The sequence below is a fragment of the Gobius niger genome, assembly GCF_951799975.1.
Source record: "Gobius niger genome assembly, chromosome: 9".
Lineage (NCBI taxonomy): Eukaryota > Metazoa > Chordata > Actinopteri > Gobiiformes > Gobiidae > Gobius > Gobius niger.
Window position 1 is genome coordinate 14,529,520 of NC_136860.1, and position 22,346 is coordinate 14,551,865.

Consider the following 22,346-nt stretch of genomic DNA (forward strand, 5'->3'; position numbering starts at 1 on the left):
CATTCAAATTTGTCATCGGAGCGAGAGTGCGACACGATCGGCTGCCACACAGGACCGATTGTGCGTTTCTCTGCGCTGTGTGCCAGACTGTCTCCCTCCATCAAGATCATTCATGTTAGACGTATCCGCTCATTGTTCTTCCCACGGTGCAAATGACTGTGAACAATGGCAACCCGATGAGATTATCATAGTTTGAACTGTGTTCGCTCCCTCGTTCGTCACTTGTACAAGAAGCCCCCCTTGACGCTTTGTAATTTCCTCTGTTAGTGTTGCTTTTGCGTTTGATTGTTTTTGAAGCTAGCTAGTTACAGATTCAGAGTCGGCGTAGATATTTCTGTACGGCTTGAGAAGTGAAATATGAATACTGTCTTTATGAAACAATTCATTCAAAACAAGTCACATTTGTGAAGACAGTTCAGGTAAATATAGTATAATGAGGAACATGTTTTGCCTACAACAAAGTTCAGGATGGAGAGTTATAAATTTACTATAATTTCTGGGTAACTGTTAACGTTATTCATAGACTAACAAAACATTAGCAAAAAACAGCCTAAAAAGTGGAGAAAAGAGCCCCGGAACAACTTTGTTAGCTGCAGTCACTACAGGTTTATATCGCCTTTAAAATCTCTACTAGTTCATAATCCAAAAACTCTACAGCAAATCCCATAAGGCTTTGCGATATGACATCACAATCCTGAACCCTATTCACCTTATTCCGGCCCGCAATAAACAACTTCCGGGTCCAACTGTTGAGACAAATATAGACAAACACAACAACGCAACTTTATCTGAATTTTCTGACCCAATAATACATCTCACAATTTCTCCAGGTAAAATGTAGATTTTATATATTTAAAATAAGCCTTCATTGGGGTGATTCACCAAGTGTTTGCTCATGTGCAAAGTGAGTAGCACGTGCAAAAGTGGAACAGCAGCAGAGTCATTTATGCATTTGTTACTTACGCAGCATTGTCTCATTTACATATCTGATTTGGGGCCCTAACACTGTAATACAGGCAAAATCAAAAGGTAAATTAAGTGCAAATTAAATCCCATTAGTGAATAAGGCTAAAGTTCCATTTGACCCGGAGGTACAGTGATGACATCAACACTTAACAATCCCGTTGTCCAAGCACCAATAGAAGCTACTCAATTACTCATAGCCTTGTTACTGCACCCTCAAAGCATTTTTTTAAAATTATTTATTAAAGTAAAAATTCTGCATGCAAAAATAAAGTACTATAGTTTCCACTTGGGTAGCCCTGTTTATTATAGTGTATCCGAGTTGCTCAAATAGCAAGGATTGATAGAAATACTGAATTACAAATATACAGTACAACATGCTATTTACTAAATGTGCAGACCACATCACCAGAATTAGACTGATGACCTAAAAAGCGTATGTTCATTACAAATCAATGTAACCACAGCACACTTGTTCAACTTGCATTTTACATTGCCATAAATAAATGTTATGATAATTCTAGGGTCTGGCAAACCAGTCTGGCTACCAAACAGCTTGTCCCATCTGTGAACATGTTAAAAATGAATCAAATACTGCAGATACAGGATTTCTGTCGAGCCGAACACTGGGGATCAGAGGTTTGAATTGTTTGTTTTCTTGAGGCCAACAATTTACACCACCAACTGTGCACCACAGCAGCCACACACCCCACTCCACTCACAAACCCAAACCTCCAGTTAAACTGTGACACAATCGTACTCACATGTGATGCGGACTCTTTACAACATGCTCCCCGATCCTCGCTGTGGAAAGGAGCGTTTAATTCCAGATATACAACTAAAGTCTACCTTTCTTAGATGGACTCATCGATCGGCTGGCGGGGCTGCGAGAGACAGACGTGTTCCTACTCACTCCCGGACCATCTCTTGATTGAATTTCCACTGCGGTGCAACGCTATCGGCAGGTATTCTGACCGCAGGAGAGGGGGGGGGGGGATACAGGTCAGTGCTCTCCACAGGGTTCCACTTTCTATCCGCCCGAGGGCCCTCCATCATACAGCCACAAAAGCTCTCGAAAGCACGTGCAGAGAGAGAAATGCACTTAATGATTCTGATACTACACTGCTAGGGCAAAGGCCTGGTACGTACAAGCACACCATCCCTTTGTGATAAATAAATAAAGGCTTAAACAAACAGCCATGTAGTGGTTTCATAAAATAATAAAACCCATTTTAATTACTATGTTGTTTAGCATTCGGATACAAGTTTGAAACCACACTGTGTAACATGCACATGTCAGAAAACCGTGATGCATAAACCATTCATCAAAACCGAAGCATTGTTGGTCTTAATGGATTTAAAGTGCATATCACATTTGTTTCCCTCCAAATTATGACATAGCTTGATGGCGTATGAATCATAGTTTTACACCAGGGAAGTGACAATTTTATGAAAAAGAGTTTTATATTCTTTAAATGTTAGCAACGTTGCAGTTTTGGACATTCTACCGCTTCGTATGTCACTTCCTGTGCCCAAGTGCCCAAATTATGCCCAAGAAACACCACAACAATATTAAAACCAGGGAAAACCATGTAATTTTAAAGGCAAATCTTCACTATAATCGTTAATATCTTCTTGTAAAAAGAAATATCTAATGTGTCATATGCACTTTATCCCTTGTCCCATTATCAGTATCCGAATGATGCATAATCTAATAGGAACTAGAGGGAACACTTTCTGAAACCACTGTAAACACAAACTCACCTTTCTTCCCAACAAATGAGACTATAGATTGTCTTCTGCCAGCAGATTACACTAAATTGTCTTTATGGCCGATCCCTGGTGGAGCAGGCTGAATGAAGGACACTGGATACCCACGGTTAACCTGAGAGGAATGCATAATTCAGAGCAGCATCGGGCCCCGTGTCATGCGCTCCACTGTGTTTATCTACTCACATCATGCCATCGGGTTACACACAGATAACGACCACTTTCTTTTCACTGCACGCCTGGAAACTCAATGTATTGATGAAAATGGTATTTAAAGGTAAAAGGTTAGGGTTGAGATCAAAAGTTTCCAGGCCTGAATTGGATAATGGTATAGGCTTGATACAGACCCAGCAGAATAGAGACTGACGAGGGAGGAGGCGACGGGACCTGACCTGGATGTAAAATGTTAAAATGTTAATACTTTTTATCTACACAGAACATATAATTAACTTTCTTGAATAGATAGTTCGTTGTTGGTTAGTTACATAGTTAGTTACATAGTTAGTTAGTTAGTTAGTTAGTTAGTTAGTTAGTTGGTAAGTAAATAGATACAAGATGGACAGATAGATAGATAGATAGATAGATAGATAGATAGATAGATAGATAGATAGATAGATAGATAGATAGATACTAGATAGATTGATTGATTGATAGATAGATAGATAGATAGATAGATAGATAGATAGATAGATAGATAGATAGATAGATAGATAGATAGATAGATAGATAGATAGATAGATACTAGATAGACTGATTGATAGATAGATAGATAGATAGATAGATAGGTAGATACTAGATAGATTCTAGATAGATAGATAGATAGACAGATAGATAGATAGATAGATACTAGATAGACTGATTGATAGATAGATAGATAGATAGATACTAGATAGATAGATAGATAGTAGATAGATAGATAGATAGATAGATAGATAGATAGATAGATAGATAGATAGATAGGTAGATACTAGATAGATACTAGATAGATTGATAGACAGACAGATAGATAGATAGATAGATAGATACTAGATAGACTGATTGATAGATAGATAGATAGATAGATAGATAGATACTAGATAGACTGATTGATAGATAGATAGATAGATAGATAGATAGATAGATAGTTAGATAGATAGATAGATAGATAGATAGATAGATAGATAGATAGATAGATAGGTAGATACTAGATAGATTCTAGATAGATAGATAGATAGATAGTTAGATAGATAGATACTAGATAGACTGATTGATAGATAGATAGATAGATAGATAGATAGATAGATACTAGATAGACTGATTGATAGATAGATAGATAGATAGATAGATAGATAGATAGATAGATAGATAGATAGATAGATAGATAGATAGATAGATAGATAGAGGCAGGGAGGCAGTCTATAGTCTATAGCTATACTGTTGATACTGGGCTCTGATAAAAAGTGACTATAGCTCAATGAACTTTCCGTTTTAAGCACTTAAAAGTGCATCTAAGCGGTCCTATTTAAATAAATGAGAAAAGGAGTTTTGTTGTTGCTGTTTTCTTTCTTGACAATGAGCCTATAGCTCACCATGCGTCATATAAAATTAAAACTGTTTGTGTTCGCAGGGAATCCCAGAGCCACTTGGGCTTTACTATGTGTACTCACTAACACGCCAGGGCAGATGGAGGAAGGCAAGCAGCAGAGAGAGTCAGCAACAGTCATGCAACAGCACACACTCGGATTGATCCTTTCTTTGTGATGATGACGCACCTCTCCTAAAGCAGCGTCAACGTGGAGAGGATTTTAAGCATGAGAGCGCCCACTAGTGTTTGCTATGGGATTTACAGACGCGGCCAGCGGCCTCTCGACCACATGGAGCAGAGCAGTTACAAGGTAATGTGACACCTCGAGGGAATGCGGTGAGTTCCAGTCGAGAGAGTGTAGCTACAAGTTGCTGAGCTGGCAGTAATAAGGCAGTCTGGGTACTTTCTGTTCAGTTATTGTATCATCACCTAGCAAGCTGTAGAACATCACATAGGACATATAAAAACTCTCAATAATTCCAGTATACACATGCTGAACACGATTATATGATCCTACGTGTATAAGCAGCTTGAGCTTGCATAATTGCTGTATTTACTTCGAATGTGATTATACATTTAAGCGGGCAATCCTCCAATTGTGAAGGAAAGTTAAGCAGTAATACAAATAAAATAAAAAAAATGGAGCAATGTGCAATTCTGTCCACAAGATGGCGTGCGTAACTGGATAAAAATCCCCCTCCATTGTGCGAGGAAAGGTAAAGCTTATGCTGCCCAGCTCCAGGCTGTTTCTCTGTGACTGATAGACTGGTGAAGTGTAGTGCTTTAAGCGGGGGTGGTGGATGTGGCCGCGCCAGATGTTTCTTTTGCTTGTTTAGTTTCTGCCTCAATTAACCACAGTCATACCACAGCCGGATGTTACAGTTAGGACCCAGTGGGAGCACACATAAAAAAGGCAATAAAGCTTGCTATAATTGCGTAAGAACGGATGCTGAAATTGGGGCAAGTTTGTGTTCACATTGTATGATTCTCTGAGCACATCCATGGCACATGAAGATACAGCGGTGTGTGCGCGCTGCGGCTCAGCCGTCCAAGAAACGAGCCACGATTGGCCAGAGCTAGTCACGTTGTCCGCGGAGCTGTCAGTCCACTGCTGCACCATTGTTCCTCGTGCAGCCGGAAGGAGAGCTGCATCTGTGGTTCGTGTATGCGACAGTGTTACCGGCTCCTGCTGAAAACGCTGTTGAATAGGACTGAGTTACCAGACTGACCGGTCCTTAGCGCTGACAGCCACGCGTACGTGCGTAAGGGAGGAAAGTGCTCAGAGAGAGGGGCGTCATTCACTGGATGCATGATAGTAACGAAATGAATGGTGAGTCAAATTATCCATATCTTAATTCCTGTCTTGTTCATAGAATGATACGTGTCTATATTGTATTAAACAATAACATTTATCATAAGCTGTGTAGTGTACTAGGTCAATCTGGCAATTTGTTAACGATGGGACAATCTGTGTGATCCATTTGTCTGAACTCTTGTGGGCCACTCTTATTAACATTAATATGATAAAGAATGTGCTGAACCATTCATTTTATTTACCGCGTCGAAAGATATGCAATCCGTCCCAATAACTATAATGAAGATGTTACTTGTTAAATGAACCCCCCCTGATATCTTTGTCATTATAAAGAAGGCACAGCCTATAAGTCCAAATCTGTGTGCGCCTCAAGTCATTGTATTGCTTTGTGGCCAAATGGCTCTCCAGTCCTAAGCTACTGACAATGCCGGGACAGCAGTGAGTGGGGGTCCCTGCTGAGAATCAGGCAAAGGAAGCAGAGTCTGTTCCCCCTGCTGCTTTCCCCAGGGGGATGCCACCACCACCACCACCACCACCCCCTTCACCCCGCACCACCTCCTCCCCTCTGTCTCTCTCCCTATAAAAGAAAAAGAGTGGCTCACAAAGAGATTAAGATAAATCCCTGTCAATCACCCACGCGTCAATGTCAAAACGGTGAAGTTTACATCATGTTTACAGCCAAAAAAACTTCAAGATCAGCTCATAGCACAAGCAGCACAAGCCGTCAAGCTCAAAAGCCGCTGTTCTGGTGTGATCACTTTGCCCTCACTCTCTCATTCAAGCATTAATAAATAATCCCTCTCTTATTATTTCCACAGAACAGAAGCGGCGTGTTGCAGTTTTCTAATATATCTTTGCAAAAGGTAAGTGCTTCATCTCCTCGCACATCAGAGCCGTCACGCTGCCAGTCTTTCCGCGCATTAACATATTGAATTTGTGCCTGTAGTGCGCGCGGCGTTCAAAAGCGGCCGCACAACTGTTGCCACACTCGCCACAAAAGACCCTCTGATAACGAGATATGATGTGATACTGAGGCAGACAAAGGTGTCTTAGTCAATACAAATAAGACAGCTGCGACGCTCTCGCCGGAGACGCCTTTTGATTTCAGCGCGATGAAAAGAGGATGTTGTACATTTGGGGTTATGTTATTACCTTGTGGATTCATGTTTTGTTTGTTAATCAGACGTGCGGGTTCCCAGGTTATGAAGTCGTGTTGTGTAATGTTAGGAACCAGAAATGACCTTCTGATCAGGAGCCAAATGCCCGAGTTCATGTCTTCTCTGTGCTGTAAATTTGGTCGTCGTAAATTTGGTTAGTAAGTAGTCGTTAGCGCTGCTTATTTTTGGAACAATAGCTAATTATCAATATCAATTACTACCATTTCAGGACATTGCTTTTGGCACATTTGTATAAATAGGAAGACTCAATGGAGGCAGGATACTTTGTTGTTAGCCATGGATATTACAGGCTTTGCGTTTTGCTAATTTTGACAATTAGTTTTGATTTATTGCGATTAATTGTGCAGCCCTACTTGTAGCAGTAGAAGTAGTAGTAGTAGTAGTAGTAATAGTAGTGAACCAGCTAATCTTCCAGGGGTCCTTTAAAAAAAGCAATTAGTTCATTAACATCTTTTCAAGAGATACATTCAAATTGTTCATCCTCCATTCATTTTCGTTACATTTCTTAGCATAGTACCATCATTAGCATAATCAATAACATTTTACAGTTATAAATACATACAGTTGACACTTCAGTCTCCAAAACACGGCAAAGAGTAAAAATATACCTATATACCTATACATTGTTTCCGATCATGTCTGCTCGATGACCAAGTACGACCCTCTCAGATCCTTGTTTTATATGAACTAAAGCTCCTGGCAACATATTCCCTTCTTTCATGGCTCTAATGATTATAGTTTGTAGGGAAAAAGAAATACTTTTGGATCTTGATATGAGGCATCGACCTGCAGTTGCTGATTTATATCCATGCCTGCATTGGTCATACTGTACGTGCATTTTGTAGTAGAAGTAGTAGTAGTAGTGGTTGCAGTAAGACGTATAGGCTGTTGTTGTTGTACAGCATTAACATTATATCAATTGTTATAAGTCGTCCAAAAAAATGTAATATGTGTGTTTGTGGTTTAATGTTCAGTCCGGGCCTTGTGTTGTGCGCTATTACTTTTTTATTTTTATGAGTCCTGTGCCTCATGAAAACACTTTATGTGGTCATTGGAGAATAGCCGCTTTTCCTAGTCTTTGGCGTGGAATAATGGACTACCAATGCTGACTTGACTTAATGAAAGCTCCATGGCGAGCAAAACATGACTTGTGTGTGTCAGCGAAATGATGCTTCCGAAACAAGTCATTGCTAAGTAGATATCGCATTCGGTTTTACCGTAAGCGTTTGGAACATTTACGGAGAGACAGACATGTTGGCATGAAAGCTTTTACACTGTTCCGCCCTTGTGGCTGGTTCTTGATTTGGTTTGCTTTAATTGGTTAGACCTGCTGAGGAGACTTTCTCAAGCAGGGATGATTATGCTGCTGCTGTAGTTTACTCCATATTATGACGGGGGCAAATATTATCGAACAAAATATGTACAATGAGAGGCCTGAGATTGCATTTATTCTCTGTACAGATTTTTCATTAGCTTTGTGATGAAGATTATGATCAAAATGGAAAAAAAGTTGGATATAACCCTGGTGATTTGTGCTTAAACGGCTCAGCGTGTCCAAGGTCCTAGCCAGTGCACTTCCGTTTCGGTATACGCAGTACATCTGTTACATTTACATTTTTAAATTAGAAATTATATGTTATCACCATCTCGCACAGCCGCCCTTTCTCCCTTTGTTAAGCGAGAGAGAGAGAGAGAGAGAGAGAAAAAAAGGGTCTTTGCCGTGCGCGCTATCACAGGAGCCCTGGCCATCTTTGTGATCGGGTTCTGAAAGGTGAAGGGGGTGGGTGGTGCGTTTGCGGGGAGCGGGGCCTCTCCACATACCACTGTATTTCCTTTTTTTTCCTTCCCCCTTTCCTCGGATCCATCTGCCTCCTCGATTTATCAGCTCGCCGTTCTCTTGAGGAGCTGAATTTAATTAGTACGTGTGGCTGGGAGAGTATGAGGACATTGAAACATTAAATAGATGTATTTACTCGCGAAAAAGCCGCATCATTAAGACCGGGGGCCTGATTTGAATAAGTGATTCATGCCGTGCTGCTGTTACATACTGTAGCGCAGATGGCTAAGGCTTGATAGCAGCGAACGCCGGCATCCTTTTAAAAGATTCACGGCAGAAAAGGTGTTATGGCTTCGCGGCGGTGAGCAGAGTCCCCGCGAGGAGTCGAGAGTGGGTGACTTATCGCAGTGGAAGAAAGGTTCACAATCAATTTTGGATCCTTTTATGTGGAACAACAAGAGTTCGCGGTTTGATGAAGGATCTAGGGGCTCATTTAGATTTATTGACATAGGGTTAAGGGTCACAGTGTTTGATGGCGTATCCGATTGGCCTTGGATTATGCATCTGACAATATCCCTGAGTGATAAACAGCACAGTGCTTATTCATTTGACTCTTGGATTGAAGTTATTTGTCATAGATCTATAGTTATTCTCCTTTTAGTATTTATGAACAAAAGTACGTCTGTGTTAAGTTTAGGGATGGAGGTTTTTATCAATGAATGGAAATTGACACCAATGTTGGAGGATGGTTACAGGGTCGGTTTACAGAACTATTGCAGATTTCTTTATTCTTTTTAGCCTAGAGGAGCGAGATAAATATGATAAATGCGCTAGATCCGGGTGACCAGATTTCCTACATTATAACAAAACAAAAGTGAACATTTATGGGGGATCCAAATCGTGACTTTTCCCCCCATGTTGTCTGTAGAAGTCTCATGTAATCAAATAAATCCATTTGCATTGAGGTGATGGACTTCTGAGCGTTTTAATTGGTTCAGCTGTTATGGAAACTTTCTCGCCAAAACGCTGCCTTGGGCATGGCTCTGGAAACCGGGACACTTGGGACAGAGATTGTTTAAAACCGAGACAAATCACTGGTTTTGGATCAACTCACAGGGACACGGGGCAGATGTTTGGAAGCCGGGACTGTCCTGGGTAAACTGGGACGTCTGGTCACCCTATGCTGGATGCTCACTGAATATGATGGACAGGTACAGAACAGCTGTCTGACCACCCGAGACAAGGAGCAGTGGGTGTTACATCAGCTTAAGAAATCAGGCTGTTTAATATTTCTCTCATCTATCATTGACAATAGATTTTACTTTACTTATTTTACTTTAGTTTTACAGGTTTACAGATTACATATTGTGATCCTCCTGGCATAACTGTGTAAGTTATATTTTGGCCAAATGGAGATATTTGTCTCTTTCTACTCTCCTAACATTGCAGCCTCGGCTTGTTACAACCAAAATACACCTTTCTATGTGATTTTTTTTTCTTTTCTTTTTTAATAAGGGTAAGTCTTTTTCCCCACCAAAAGTTTAAAATATGTATCAGGCAATTATACTTTCTGGCTAACAGCATTTTATGTAAAATAGCCCAGGCTTAGTCATCCAGTGAGGGGTTTTGAAGGTCGATCTTACAGCCATGCAGACTATTTTTTTTTTTTTTAAACATTTGTGAGTTTGTGAGTCAATTTTTCTTCTTGTATTCTCATTGCTTCGGAAGCTATAGCTCTGTTACACAATGCAGCTGCTTCTTTCGTTTCACGTTTCATAATCAACCTCATTAATATCCACCGTACATGATTTAATTGATGCTTCTCATCTTCGGCTCCTAATGAAAACGGCAGCATCAGTCAGTCTTACAGTAGGAGTGTAGTGTGAGCTAATACCAACCTTTTAGATTACAGCCTGGCTTTGTGCATCCCAGCGGGGTTTGTGGTTCCAGTTTAGTAGCTTTTGATGTGACTGTGTTTTTTTTTTTGGTACCCCCCCCCTTTGCCCTTCCCATGGCTGAGCTCTGGGCTTTTACACGGTCAGGACACGGCTCTCTCTTGAGATGTTGCCATGACACCTTTTTCGGAATCTTTTGTCTGGCGCCGGCTAATTAAGAGTTGAGAAGAAAGACATATTTTCCAGCCTTAATGAGTTGTATTTGTCGGTGAGCAAGTATGTCGCTACGTGGATGCTATTGTGGCGCGTGCCCCAATCTGAGCTTTCAATTTAGCTTCTTTTTTAAGAATGAACATCTACAGCACAAGACAAAACGGAATCTTCCTCTGCTGTTGTGCTGTGAGGATGAAAAGCTAAAATTAACCACAGTGACATTGATTACACAGCCTATCACAAAAAAATCACCAGTGTGCCTCCTTTGAAAGTCAAAAACAAAAGACCGAAGACAGAGCAGTGTTTATTTAGTCGAGGATGGAATACATGCTTCCCAAAATCGACTTTAAATTGGCACATTTAAATTGGAAGTTTTTGGCAAATTATATTGATAAAATGTACAAGTAACAAGAGACAGATAAAAGCAAATTGGATTATAAACATCCAGCCCCAATCCTTTAGAACAATGACCTTTATGCATGTCTGCAATTGACATGCGGCATTGAGTTCCTGGACATGATTGCAAAAGGTTATTGAATCTTTATACGCCAATTTGAGCAACTAAGCAAAAACGTTTCACAATAGCCTTTTTCATTTACTACTGTTTGGGGGCAGTAGTTTCTAAATGATTGCATGAAACCAGTCAATTTTTGGTGAAGCAAAGCTGAAATTGAAGTCTTTGCAATTTGTATCAATTCCTGGTCTAACTATTGTCAACTAACTATTGTCCAAAGATATAGTGCCACAATAAGCCACAATACAAATCACACTAATTTACAAACTTTGATGCTCAAAAGCCACTGTATTTTACACCCTAGTTTTACGCTGCCTCTGAGATATGCATACAAATGAGCTGCGTTTCACAGAATAAGGTGTAACACTAAATCTCTCCTTCTGTTCTCATGTACACGCACAGACCCATGGTGAAGGTGAAAATGAAGATCATGTCACTTGCCGCATATCACACATATGTACGAGTCTTGATGAAATTGTGTGGCAGGAAATCATCTTCACGCGGCCTGTTTGTGCTGGAAAAGTTGAGTGGATTTGTTTCATGGATACTCTATGATCTCATGTATTCAATCACTTAGAAACATGGTGCTAACTGGGTAACGACTGTTTCCGTCCTGTCTGCGTTTTATTACTATGGAGAGTAGCCGTGTCTTGTTGGAATAAATAAATAAGCAGTACATGGCTGCAACTGTTGGATAAGTACTTACAACATGTTGAAAAGTTTGCTTGGGATGCAAATACTAAACCTGAGGAGACGTCTGTAAACGTTTTAGCATTGACGCTAACAGCTAGCCTTAATTTGACGCTAACTAATGTTAAAATAGCACGACTAGCTGAACTAATTTTGATGAAACACACTCGGCTTGAAGTATTTTTAAAACTTCTGTTTTTTTTAAAATCTTATTTTTATTTTAATTTATGTTAAAATGTGAACAGGAAGTAGGCGGATCATAGAAATCACAGAAATGTCTTAAGCTATCTGAGCCTGTCATGCGCACACTTTGTTAGCCGTCGTCTGCTTACTCCTTCCCGTTTCCTGCCAAAATGACCACGTTCGAAAGGGAATCTATGGCGGATTTGCAGACTCCTCCTACCCAGCTTTGACAGAGCATGTTCCTAAAAAGGGCAAAAGGGCGGAATCTTCACTGGGGCGCGTTGTTCGATTGTAACTGAGCCCGCGCCATTAGCTCTAATGCTAACGGCCTGTCAATCAATGTCCGGCCCTCATTAATATACAAAACCAGCCTGGTTTCCTTAATTGCAAATAACACAGCGTTATCACAGGAGCAATATCGTTTAAAAAAAAATAGAAACCAGGCTTTACTGTCGCTTAGAACGTGTGTAAAGTACAATGCTTTCTAATGGAAAACTAACTTGTTTTGCCACTCCTATATGGAGGTTCTACAGCAATGGCGAGCCCTAGCGTCCAGCGCGGTCAGAAAGCAGAGCAACCAGCGGCCATTGGTTTTATCCCATACAAATGAATAGGGTGGCAACGGAGCAATGCTAGCGAGAGGGAGGGCTGTTTTGTTTGTTTCATGGCATTTATATAATTTCGGTGGTTTCTTTATCATCAATGTATATAGATTTCTACAGCCCCTCCCACTTCCGTTCAGGTGTCTGGAACCGACGTGAAATGTCCCATTTATTTTTGGTTTGACAACAGCTGAAAACATCTGGATTGTTCATATTTTTAGTTTGCTGGCTAATGCTAATGGATATAGGAAAAATACACTGAGCTGGCAAATAGACACCGAAAAGTCTCCCGGACCAGCCGACTTGCTGACTGTCTGCATACGTCAGGGAACGCCGCTTCTCCTTTTTATCTCCATGGTCTTTACCCTACACCGGCTAACAGGAAGTCAAATAGACACCCTCCATGCACAGAGCCTATACATCTTCATTGAAAGAACATTGCTTTCTCATAACTGCAGGAGCACGCTGTGTTGGCCTACTTTACGACTCTTCCCAGATAACTGTTGCGAATGTTTTGCATATGAAAACTCTCTGAGATCTTAACACGATACTCTCTATATATAAATGATAAGGCTTGTCTGCAGAATACGAGCGCCCCCCCCACCCCCCTCCATCCCAACTCCTTTCCCCCTCAGTCTGCGCGTGAGATGAAAGCAGCCGCTGTCTGCATGAAACGCCTCGGCAGCTCCGTTTCTGCCGGCGAACCGGCTTTTGCGAACTTTCAGGTGGCATGGGAAAATCTCGTCATAAATAAAATATAAAGGCGTGAATAATTTAGACAGGCATTGTGATTGACACGTGGCCGGGGGTACCTGATTATGCCCCCTGCTCTGTGTGAGCTGAATTACAGCGATTGAAAACATTAGTCTGAATGAGCTGTGGAGTTTGCGTTTCCACTTGCCGGCTATAGGGTACGTTTGATCGCTACTCCTTTTTTTTAAACAAAGCTCTTGAGGTGGCAAATTAACGCGCCGTAAGGATCCCCGCTTCCCGCTAATATAAAGCATTCACCTGAACAGCTGGTGGATATTGATTTCACTGGGTCTTAACAGTGTATGTAAACAAATGAGTGAGTGCAATACAATAGCTTTCTAATAAGATAATACGTTAAGTGTGTATGGCACTCATGCAGTTGCAACTTGAGCATTTACATTGACTAGACTATTGGTTGTTTTTATTGTTGTTCATGCTGCTTTTATTTACTTTACTTTTTATGTTTACAAAATGTGCTTGAAAAAGAAGCCAGATTAAATTGTACATTGATTGTAGCTTTGAGTATTTTGTAAGCACATGCTGCGTTTTGTTTGTTTTTTGGCTGGTTTAGCAGTGTACTGTATGACAAGACCAATGAAGAAATAGAATGCCCCCCTTTTATTTATATTACGTTATGATCATTGTTTTAAGTACCTTTTACTAATAATATTGATAATTACAGGATTGGTTGTGGGTCTGACACCTGCTGATTATTGAGACCATATGTAATAAGAATTTGGGTAAAATTTGATAAATTGTGCACACCTATTGAAATAACACAGTAGCATAACACGGCATGTAGTTTTTTATATGTGATAATAATGTGGAGGAGGAAGCTTGTTTCTTTCTCTTCTATTTCTCACAACCAGTTCATTGCTATAAACTGCTATAAACCACATGATTTTATGAAGCTGTGGTTAAAAAAACATGTGGGTGGCAACAGGCTAGACTATTGTTGTTATCTGTTGTTGGATATACTGTATTTTCTCTTATTTTGCATTGAAGCTTTCATCCTACAGGAAGGAACCAATATGTTCTACAGGTTTTGTGTTGCGTTTCGCCCTCGGGCCTTACGTTTGACATGTGCCTAATCAGGAAGCATGCTTCCTCTATTGTTCTATGGAGTGGAAGAGCAGATCAATGGTTCCCAGCGCCGGTTTGCAGCAGCCGGCCTGGGCACGGGCAGGCTTCAGCTCTCCTCCGTGTGCTGAGTGCTGAGCAGCCCCCCTCCCTATCTCCCTCACCGCCCACTACACCCCCCCTCCCTCTCCTATCGCTCCTCATCCCACCCCTGCTCACCTCACCCCCCCCCCCCACACACACACAACCTCCTTTTTCATCCGTCTGCTGCCTCGGGGCCAGTGTGAGTTAACAAATGTACAGAGCGCATGTGAAAGGCTCATTTGCATAAATCTGTAGATGTCGCTACATGGCCCTAACTGGATTCCTTTGTGTTTAATTGTGCCGTGTTTTTCCCTCTGCATATGTGGGATTCAGACAAAGCTGGAGGAGAGTGTGGATACAATAGACACTGTTTGGTAAATTTGGTGCTGACGCGCTGTCATTGCCAGGACCCATGTGTGCGATACACACATACATACTTTATTGTTGCAAGTGATTAAAGCGGTGTTCCCAGCGATCTTAAGATGCTGCTAATCATTTCTGATTATGATTTAATGTCTTCAATCCATTTCTTTTAATTGAAGCAGTTTATTTAAAATTTTACCTTCTGACTTTAAAAAATAATCACATTTTATTAGCACATTTTGTCATTAGAATTGTATGTATAACTGAATTACATCAAACAACAAGATAAACAACTGACATAAAGATTATTAAGCCAAATTGAAAATGTCCCCCCTGATAAAAATGTGCCTCTTATATTGTTAATTTGGGAACCCCTGCTCTAGTGTGCAAATTGGTGGGAAATATATTACACCCCCATTTTCAGGTCTATATTAATAGTACACACACAATACACATTGTAACAAATGTGTATAGATACATGGATCCTTTGTGTTTAATTGTGCGTTTAATTGGGCTGTGTCAGCAGGTCAACAGTGAATTGAATTAACAACTAATGTGGATGTTTTAGGTTTACTTCGTCTTTTCCATTTGACCGACAACGCCAGAGAGGTTTGACAAATGTGGTTAAGGTGACCCCGTGAATTGCTCTCTGCAGCATCTCCACATGACCTCACATTGAATCCTTTGTGTTTCCTTGCACGTGCCAATGAAGCGGTGCACAATGTAGACCAGCAGCCTGGATTTGACAAGACAAATCGGTTCCATCAACGCTAATTGATATTTCATTCACTGGATTGAATTATCTACATATGCACAAAGTTGTAAGGAAGCGATTACTCCTAACTGCATAAAAAAGTGGCATTGTCTGGAAATAAGAACATTTGCTCCTTATTTGAGCGACTAATATCAAAAAATCTATCCATGAGGTGAGGTTTTCTTTACACTCAAGTTAATATAACAGATCTCATTAGATAAGGAATAACTCTTCATAAGATTGTTGATGTTTTTCGTTATATCCCTGCTATACATCCTCATAAATGAATGTCTCTCTGTCCTCGTTTCTCCTTCTTTGTTTGGTCGCCATGGTTCCAAATTGACAAACAGAGGCGAATGACTGTCATTCCGAGCAGAGGACAGAAGAAGCGCGTGTCTGACCTCCTAAAGGCGCCGGCCTCTAATTTGACGCCGACTGTACCAACAGCGGCCGGCGACTGTAAGAGCGCCGCTTACTTTTGGGATCCTCTCTCTCCGCTGACATCATCTGCGTGTGTGCAATCATGCAGGCCACAGCGGCTCCTCCGGGGAGTCCAGCTGAGACCTTAGCCCCCCCTCTGTGCCTCTCTGCCCTGCTTTTCCTCTCTCTCTCTCTCTCTCTCTCTCTCTCTCTCTCTCTCTCTCTCTCTCTCTCTCTCTTTCTCCCTCTTCCTCCCACGATCCCACCCTCCCTCCGCGCTCAAGGTTGCCGTTTATGGCGTGTGCGACACCAGTGATGGATGAGCGCGAGCACAGCCTCAGTCTGGCTCTGATTCTTTTGTGCTTTTCAGGGATTTGTTTATCAGAGAGCCTCCTGCACAATATACTGAATTTTCAAATGTACCGTAATATTGGAGAAAAAAAAAAAGAAAAAACTGTTTAAGTCACTAAAAATAGCTCTTTGCACGTCAATCTATTTCTCTCTTTACAATTGCTTTACAGCGTATAATTTTGGAATATGCCAAGATGTTGACAGGTTGATTATTTTCCCTTCATTGCGCGGAGATTTAGATACAGTAGAAAAAGCCGAGTTGCTGTTAAAAGTACATGAACTAAGCACTAGGTCTTTAGATTCCCTTTTCAATGCGTATTCTGTTTATTTCAGTGCCTTTAAGGAGGAGACACTACTGGCAAAACTAAATTTTTTCAGTTTTCAGATTTTGTGCCAAATTGGTCTCTGAACATACAAGCTTTCACCCGGAAACAGAAAATATACCTAATCTTCACAATAACATGTTTAAATATTGCGCTGATTCAATGTTCCCCCATAGACTTATATGGGAGAACACAATTTCAAGGGCCTTTTTCTCAAAACACATTTTTCTGTCATTGTGGCGACACTATGTCCACGTCAGTCGGACCTAAAGACTTCCCATTTTCCAGCGTTGGACTGAACAATATTTGGAAGAATTTTTTCAGAGGTATTTTTTATTGCTTAATCTCTAGCCCCATTTATTGAGTTTTGAATGTCAAAAAATAAGGCGAAAATTACATTTTTACAAATTTTTCCACTAAAAAACAGCTTATTTTAAAACTAAACAAGAAATCCAAAATCCCCTCTGAAAAAGTCTTGGTAGCTCATTCATCAATAAAATGAAAGCATAAATTTGAATGTAGCTCTATCCATTATTCAGATTTTGTCGCAGAAAAGATGGGAAATTTGGGGCATTTTTAGGCATAAAACACCTTGTTCTTATATGAAAAGATAAAATGACATAAAACTTGCAATGTATTTTTTTTTTTCACATTTATGCCAGTGATCTACAGCAACAGTTTCAAATTGATATCTGTAAATATACATTTTTTCCCTATTCACCTGCAGTGTCTCGCCTTAAGTGAGATTGTTGAGATGCTGGAAATGTGATCATTTTGTGACGCTAACTCCCCAGTGCGCCTGCTCTTGATTATTATTTTCCCTTATGGACTATAACACTACATGTACATTCTCATTATGCAGTACTAATATTTAAACAACTCACTCATGCTAAATTGTGACTCTAAACAGTGCTTTTGCTGGTCCTCTGACGACGGAGTTACACGTATTTTCGCAGACCCACAGTTTTTGTTTCGTCCGTCGGCTGGTTCCTCTGGAGCGCACCCCACGAATAACGAATAAAAAAAAACAAAACCTTCAAACAAGGAAAGCCAGAATGAATAGAACGACGTGCCAAGCCATCTGGGATTATGAATGTGCGCTTCAAGGCAGTGGAAACATTAGTAGTCTGTCATGAGAACAGCCATATTGAACGGCATATACGATTGGCAGAAGAAATGAGACGGACGTTTACTCTGAAATATGTCACCGAGTCCAACACTGCAGTTTTCAGCGGTCCATTTTTAACCTGTAATTTACACAAAGTGACAGTCCTTAAGGGGGAAAGAATGGTCATCTTACAACAGGAAGTGTTGTCGGTTCGATTCCAGCTCTGACCACACTACGGCATTGTCCTATAAAGGCAGCGGTGACTGTTATTGTCGCTTACCACCACCGCTGTATAAAACCACTGCATTATCACATTAAACCGACCACTTAGCTTAATACAAGCTACAAATCAGAAAACACATTTTGCCAACCACGCCAGCCTGTTAACTCACCAAAAACGTATGATTTTTTTCCTCATTAATCTGTTCCTGACCCTCAAGAGGTCGACTTCTATCTGACCAGCTTCTCTCCAACCATTTTTCCCATGCAGCTCTTCAAACACGTGGGCGTTCCTGATAGCACTTTCCCTCTTTACTTTAGCCTGTTTATGGACGTTTGATCCGCAAGTGCCGTCATGTCACTTGGCAAAGCTCTGACTGTGGATTTTTTTTTTTTTTTTGCAATTGAAATACGGCTTGTTTTTATGCCCTCCCCGCCATCGGTTGTAAACTGTTTTTATGGCATTTGCCGGGGATTCTGCAACCTGTGTGGGGTACTCGTGTTGAGTAATAAGGCGGATAAAGGCGGCGCTGATTGCCGTAAAACATATTAATGGGGTCAGCGGCTTTGTCCAAGTTCAATGGGACTGACAGGTTAAGGGCCAGTGGCTGTGAGGAGATAGAAACGGGACACAGCGCTGTGGCATGATTTAATTGCCTTGGCGTGGCTGCATTTGTGATGTGATTAGGGAAATGACAAAGTTGCAGAGTCAGTGCGGTGCAGTGCAGGCCAAACTAGGTGAACATTTACGTGTTATTGTCCTGTCAGAGGTTGTAATTGTGCGGGAGACGTGGAAGTGACATGAGTGAGGAATGAAATGGGGTGATTAAGTCGGGGCAAATTGCTTATATGCAATAATCCTCCATATAAGCACAATATCTTAGACCCTGACCAGCGTGTGTGAAAGGATAGTCCACTTCAGTCTACGGCAACATGACGATTGACGAGAGAGATATCTTTATTCTAATCTTGGCATCACTTACAAGGACATTAAGCGTTTTCAGCACTGTTATATCATCTCGGAAAGATATTTAAAATGAATATGACACATTAGACAATTTATGCTCAAACATAGGTAGCACAATTATATTTAAGATTTTGCTAAAACATGTACCCAGTTTTCTTTAGTTTGACAATTATTGTGATGTTTATAGTTTCACTTCTTTATTGGACACTGAGTGACATAGAGGATTATAAACTGTCGACGATGTTACATCAATGGGAAATGAGTGAAACTGCTATGGAAATTTACCTCTATCTATAGATACAGATGGCATGGCGTCATAAAAGGGGCGTGGCCTCGGCGAGGGGAAGGAAGTATGTTATGGGAAACACCATTTTTCACTCTTTGTGGCTGTTTTCTGGTGGAATATAAACATATTCATCACATACAAGTAAAGTAAAGTCTTAATCGAGTCCATATGGATGTTTTTTCACAGCAGATTATAGATTGCAGTTGTAGCTAGCGTTAGCATGTAGCATGATGCTAACATGATTCTCCGTTAATTATTTATGTAATTATGGGCAGTCAAACTACTTTGCTCCTTTCCATGTCTTTGTATCTTTATTGGGTTGAAAAATATATTGATAATTCAGCGTTTGTTTAAGTAGTTTTGGAGCAATTATTAAAAGTTTAGATTTTCTCCTCTTTGTTTTCCCCTTCAACTGCTTCAAACATAACCATATATGGGCGACTCCAGAGATGCCGTCTGTATCTATGTCACTTCCTGTCAGGAGCTTAAACATTAAAATAAAAATAACAACATTTCTTCATTATTTGGCAGCTTTACTGAAAGAAAAGGTTCATTATTTACCTAAATCAGTCATATTTTCAAAAGCATTAAAACCTGTCACATGCACTTTAAAATGGATCTTGACGTCATGTGGCCTCTTTTGAAGGATACAGCAGTTTGAAGAAGGTTGTAGATGGATGTGTACACAATGCATGACACTGACTTTGCTTCCTGATTAGCCACATTTGCAGATGTAGCCCCGTGTGTGGGGCCCCCGCCGCCTGCTGGCACACGCTAGTTAGGCTATCTGCCCCCCGACTTTGTAAATTGGGGCCCCAACTAAGCCCCTCCCCCATTTCACCCCCCTCATTCATGTCACTTCTAGGGCTTTGTACAATTGAGATGAGATTTTCAAATTATTGAGTGTGTGCGCTGTCAGTGAATGGGCAGAGAATAGGGCTGTACAATATTTCCAAATTGTTATTGCCACAATATAAATATATCTCATATTATGCTGCTGGAGTTGTTATTATCCACTCTAGTTTTTCACTTTAAAAGCAGGATTTCCATAATGATACAAATGATAAATAAATAGGAAATCTTCCATTGAAAAGGGCAAGCAAAGTATAAACAGTGACTGTGCTCCTGGAATAGTTTCGTCCGTTATTTGGAGCATGCCCCAGAATAGATATACCCCAATTAACTTGTGAAAGGGGATTCCGGTGATATTTGCGAAATGCCTTGCCAGAAACTGTTTTTGACATCAAGGTTAATAACACTTGCTTATTTGATTTTTAAACAGAAACACGCCGTTTGCTAAATTAATTAGTCAAACAAATGGGTTGAATTTGCTTCTGTCACCGGGTCTCTCCTTTCAATTGAATTTCAATCGGCCCACGCAGTCAGAATCCACAAAGCAAAGCTGTTTGTGCCTTCCTGGATTGAAACAAGGACGCCTCCTGTGAGCGAGAGCTAATATAGGTCAGCGTCGCTGGTGCAGTGGTGTAAAAATGTCAAATGTCTCCTCCTCAACATTTCCTCCGTTTGCGTTTTTACGTAATGGAGCAACGTGTTTGTGAGATGCTATAGATGAATCATTAAAGCAGTGCGGATGAGTCAATGACTGGAACAAGACAGTGATTCTGCCTGTTACCTTCAGCCGCGCTCTGGAGGCTTTGATTATCATCTCAGAAAATGAACGCTTCCCTTTAGGATCAGAAAAGACTTTCAAGTGACTGATACTTGATCATTTACATCCTTTTAACCAAATTATTCTTTGGAGATTTTTTTACTGGTTAGAAAAGAGAGACAATTGATAATAAGGAGCGTTTAAAATCATGTGTGTGCATTACATCTAATCTAGTCTATGTTTTGAACAAGGAGGCAGATCTATTTATAAATCACTTTGTAGCCAAGAAAACCACTTGATGTGCTTTAGAGATTAGAGCAGGAGAATGAAACAGGTCCACTTTACAGTAAAAGAATCATGTGACACTTACCTTCATGTCTGTGCACACATCAGATGTGATTATTGTGAAGCACTTTGACGACGACTGTAGTTGTTTTAACTGTGCTATATGTGCTTGAATTGAATTGAATTGATTTGATTCAGTCGTGTCAACACATGGCAAAATTAAATTAGTTTTGCAATGTGTTGACATGAAGCCCAACTCATTTTATTAAAGGCACCGTACCCATTTGTTTTGGTTTAACTATATATATCATCGGTGGCCGTTTTCTTGCAAATTATAAACATTTATCACACACAGAGAAAGTCGAGTCCAAACTGAGTCCATATGGATGTTTTGACACAGCAAATAGTCAAGTAGAAGTGGAAAAACCGGCGCTGGAAGCTAGCTTTAGCATGTAGCATGAAGCCATCATTAGCAGTGGGGTTAGCTTTCTGTGTTATTTATGTATGGTTAGTGCTAGATCGTCTGCTCAGGAGGGAGAGTCTGCTGTAATTTTGGATAGATCTACGAGTTGGTTTGTCTGAAAATATAAATAACACTAATGCCAGTGGGGGAAAAGTAACAAAGTACTCACGTTACTGTAATTGAGTTGATTTTAGCCATGCAATTTGTATACGTTTACATGAGCACAATTTTTCTGTGCTCCTCCCACCACTGCCTAACACTAATCCTAAGCCTCATAGGCGTTTTCAAACAAAGTAGTTCATGGGGACTGTCAACGAAACCCCCCTGTACCTCCTCTTGTCCCTTGTGCTCGTGTTCGCACTACCGCGCTGTAGGCAAAACAAACTTTGCATTATGTATCCGCTGGTTCCAGATCACACTTTATACTGCGTGCAATTTTCATTTTTGAGCAAGACATACAGTGAGCAATGAGTGGGCTTCACGGTGTTGTATCACTTCTGTTCTCGATGCAAAAAAAAAAAAAAGAGGAGAACCACACATGGAAGATTAAAGCAGGTGAGCGTAACTGGCTTGACATCTCCGCTGGGTTGTGTGTATGTCACATTTGCATTTGCCTT

General features: G+C 40.6%; 1 protein-coding gene across 1 annotated transcript in view; it reads left to right on the top strand.

The window, feature by feature from the left end:
• Positions 1–5,296: 5,296 nt before the first annotated feature.
• The window catches only part of csrnp3 (cysteine-serine-rich nuclear protein 3), a 44,378-nt gene continuing 27,328 nt past the window's right edge, over positions 5,297–22,346 (top strand). Inside the window, exons 1-2 of the mRNA XM_079562905.1 lie at positions 5,297–5,627; positions 6,431–6,475. Coding sequence (XP_079419031.1) covers positions 5,625–5,627; positions 6,431–6,475 — 48 coding nt within the window. The 5' untranslated portion in view covers positions 5,297–5,624. The remainder of the gene's footprint in view (positions 5,628–6,430; positions 6,476–22,346) is intronic.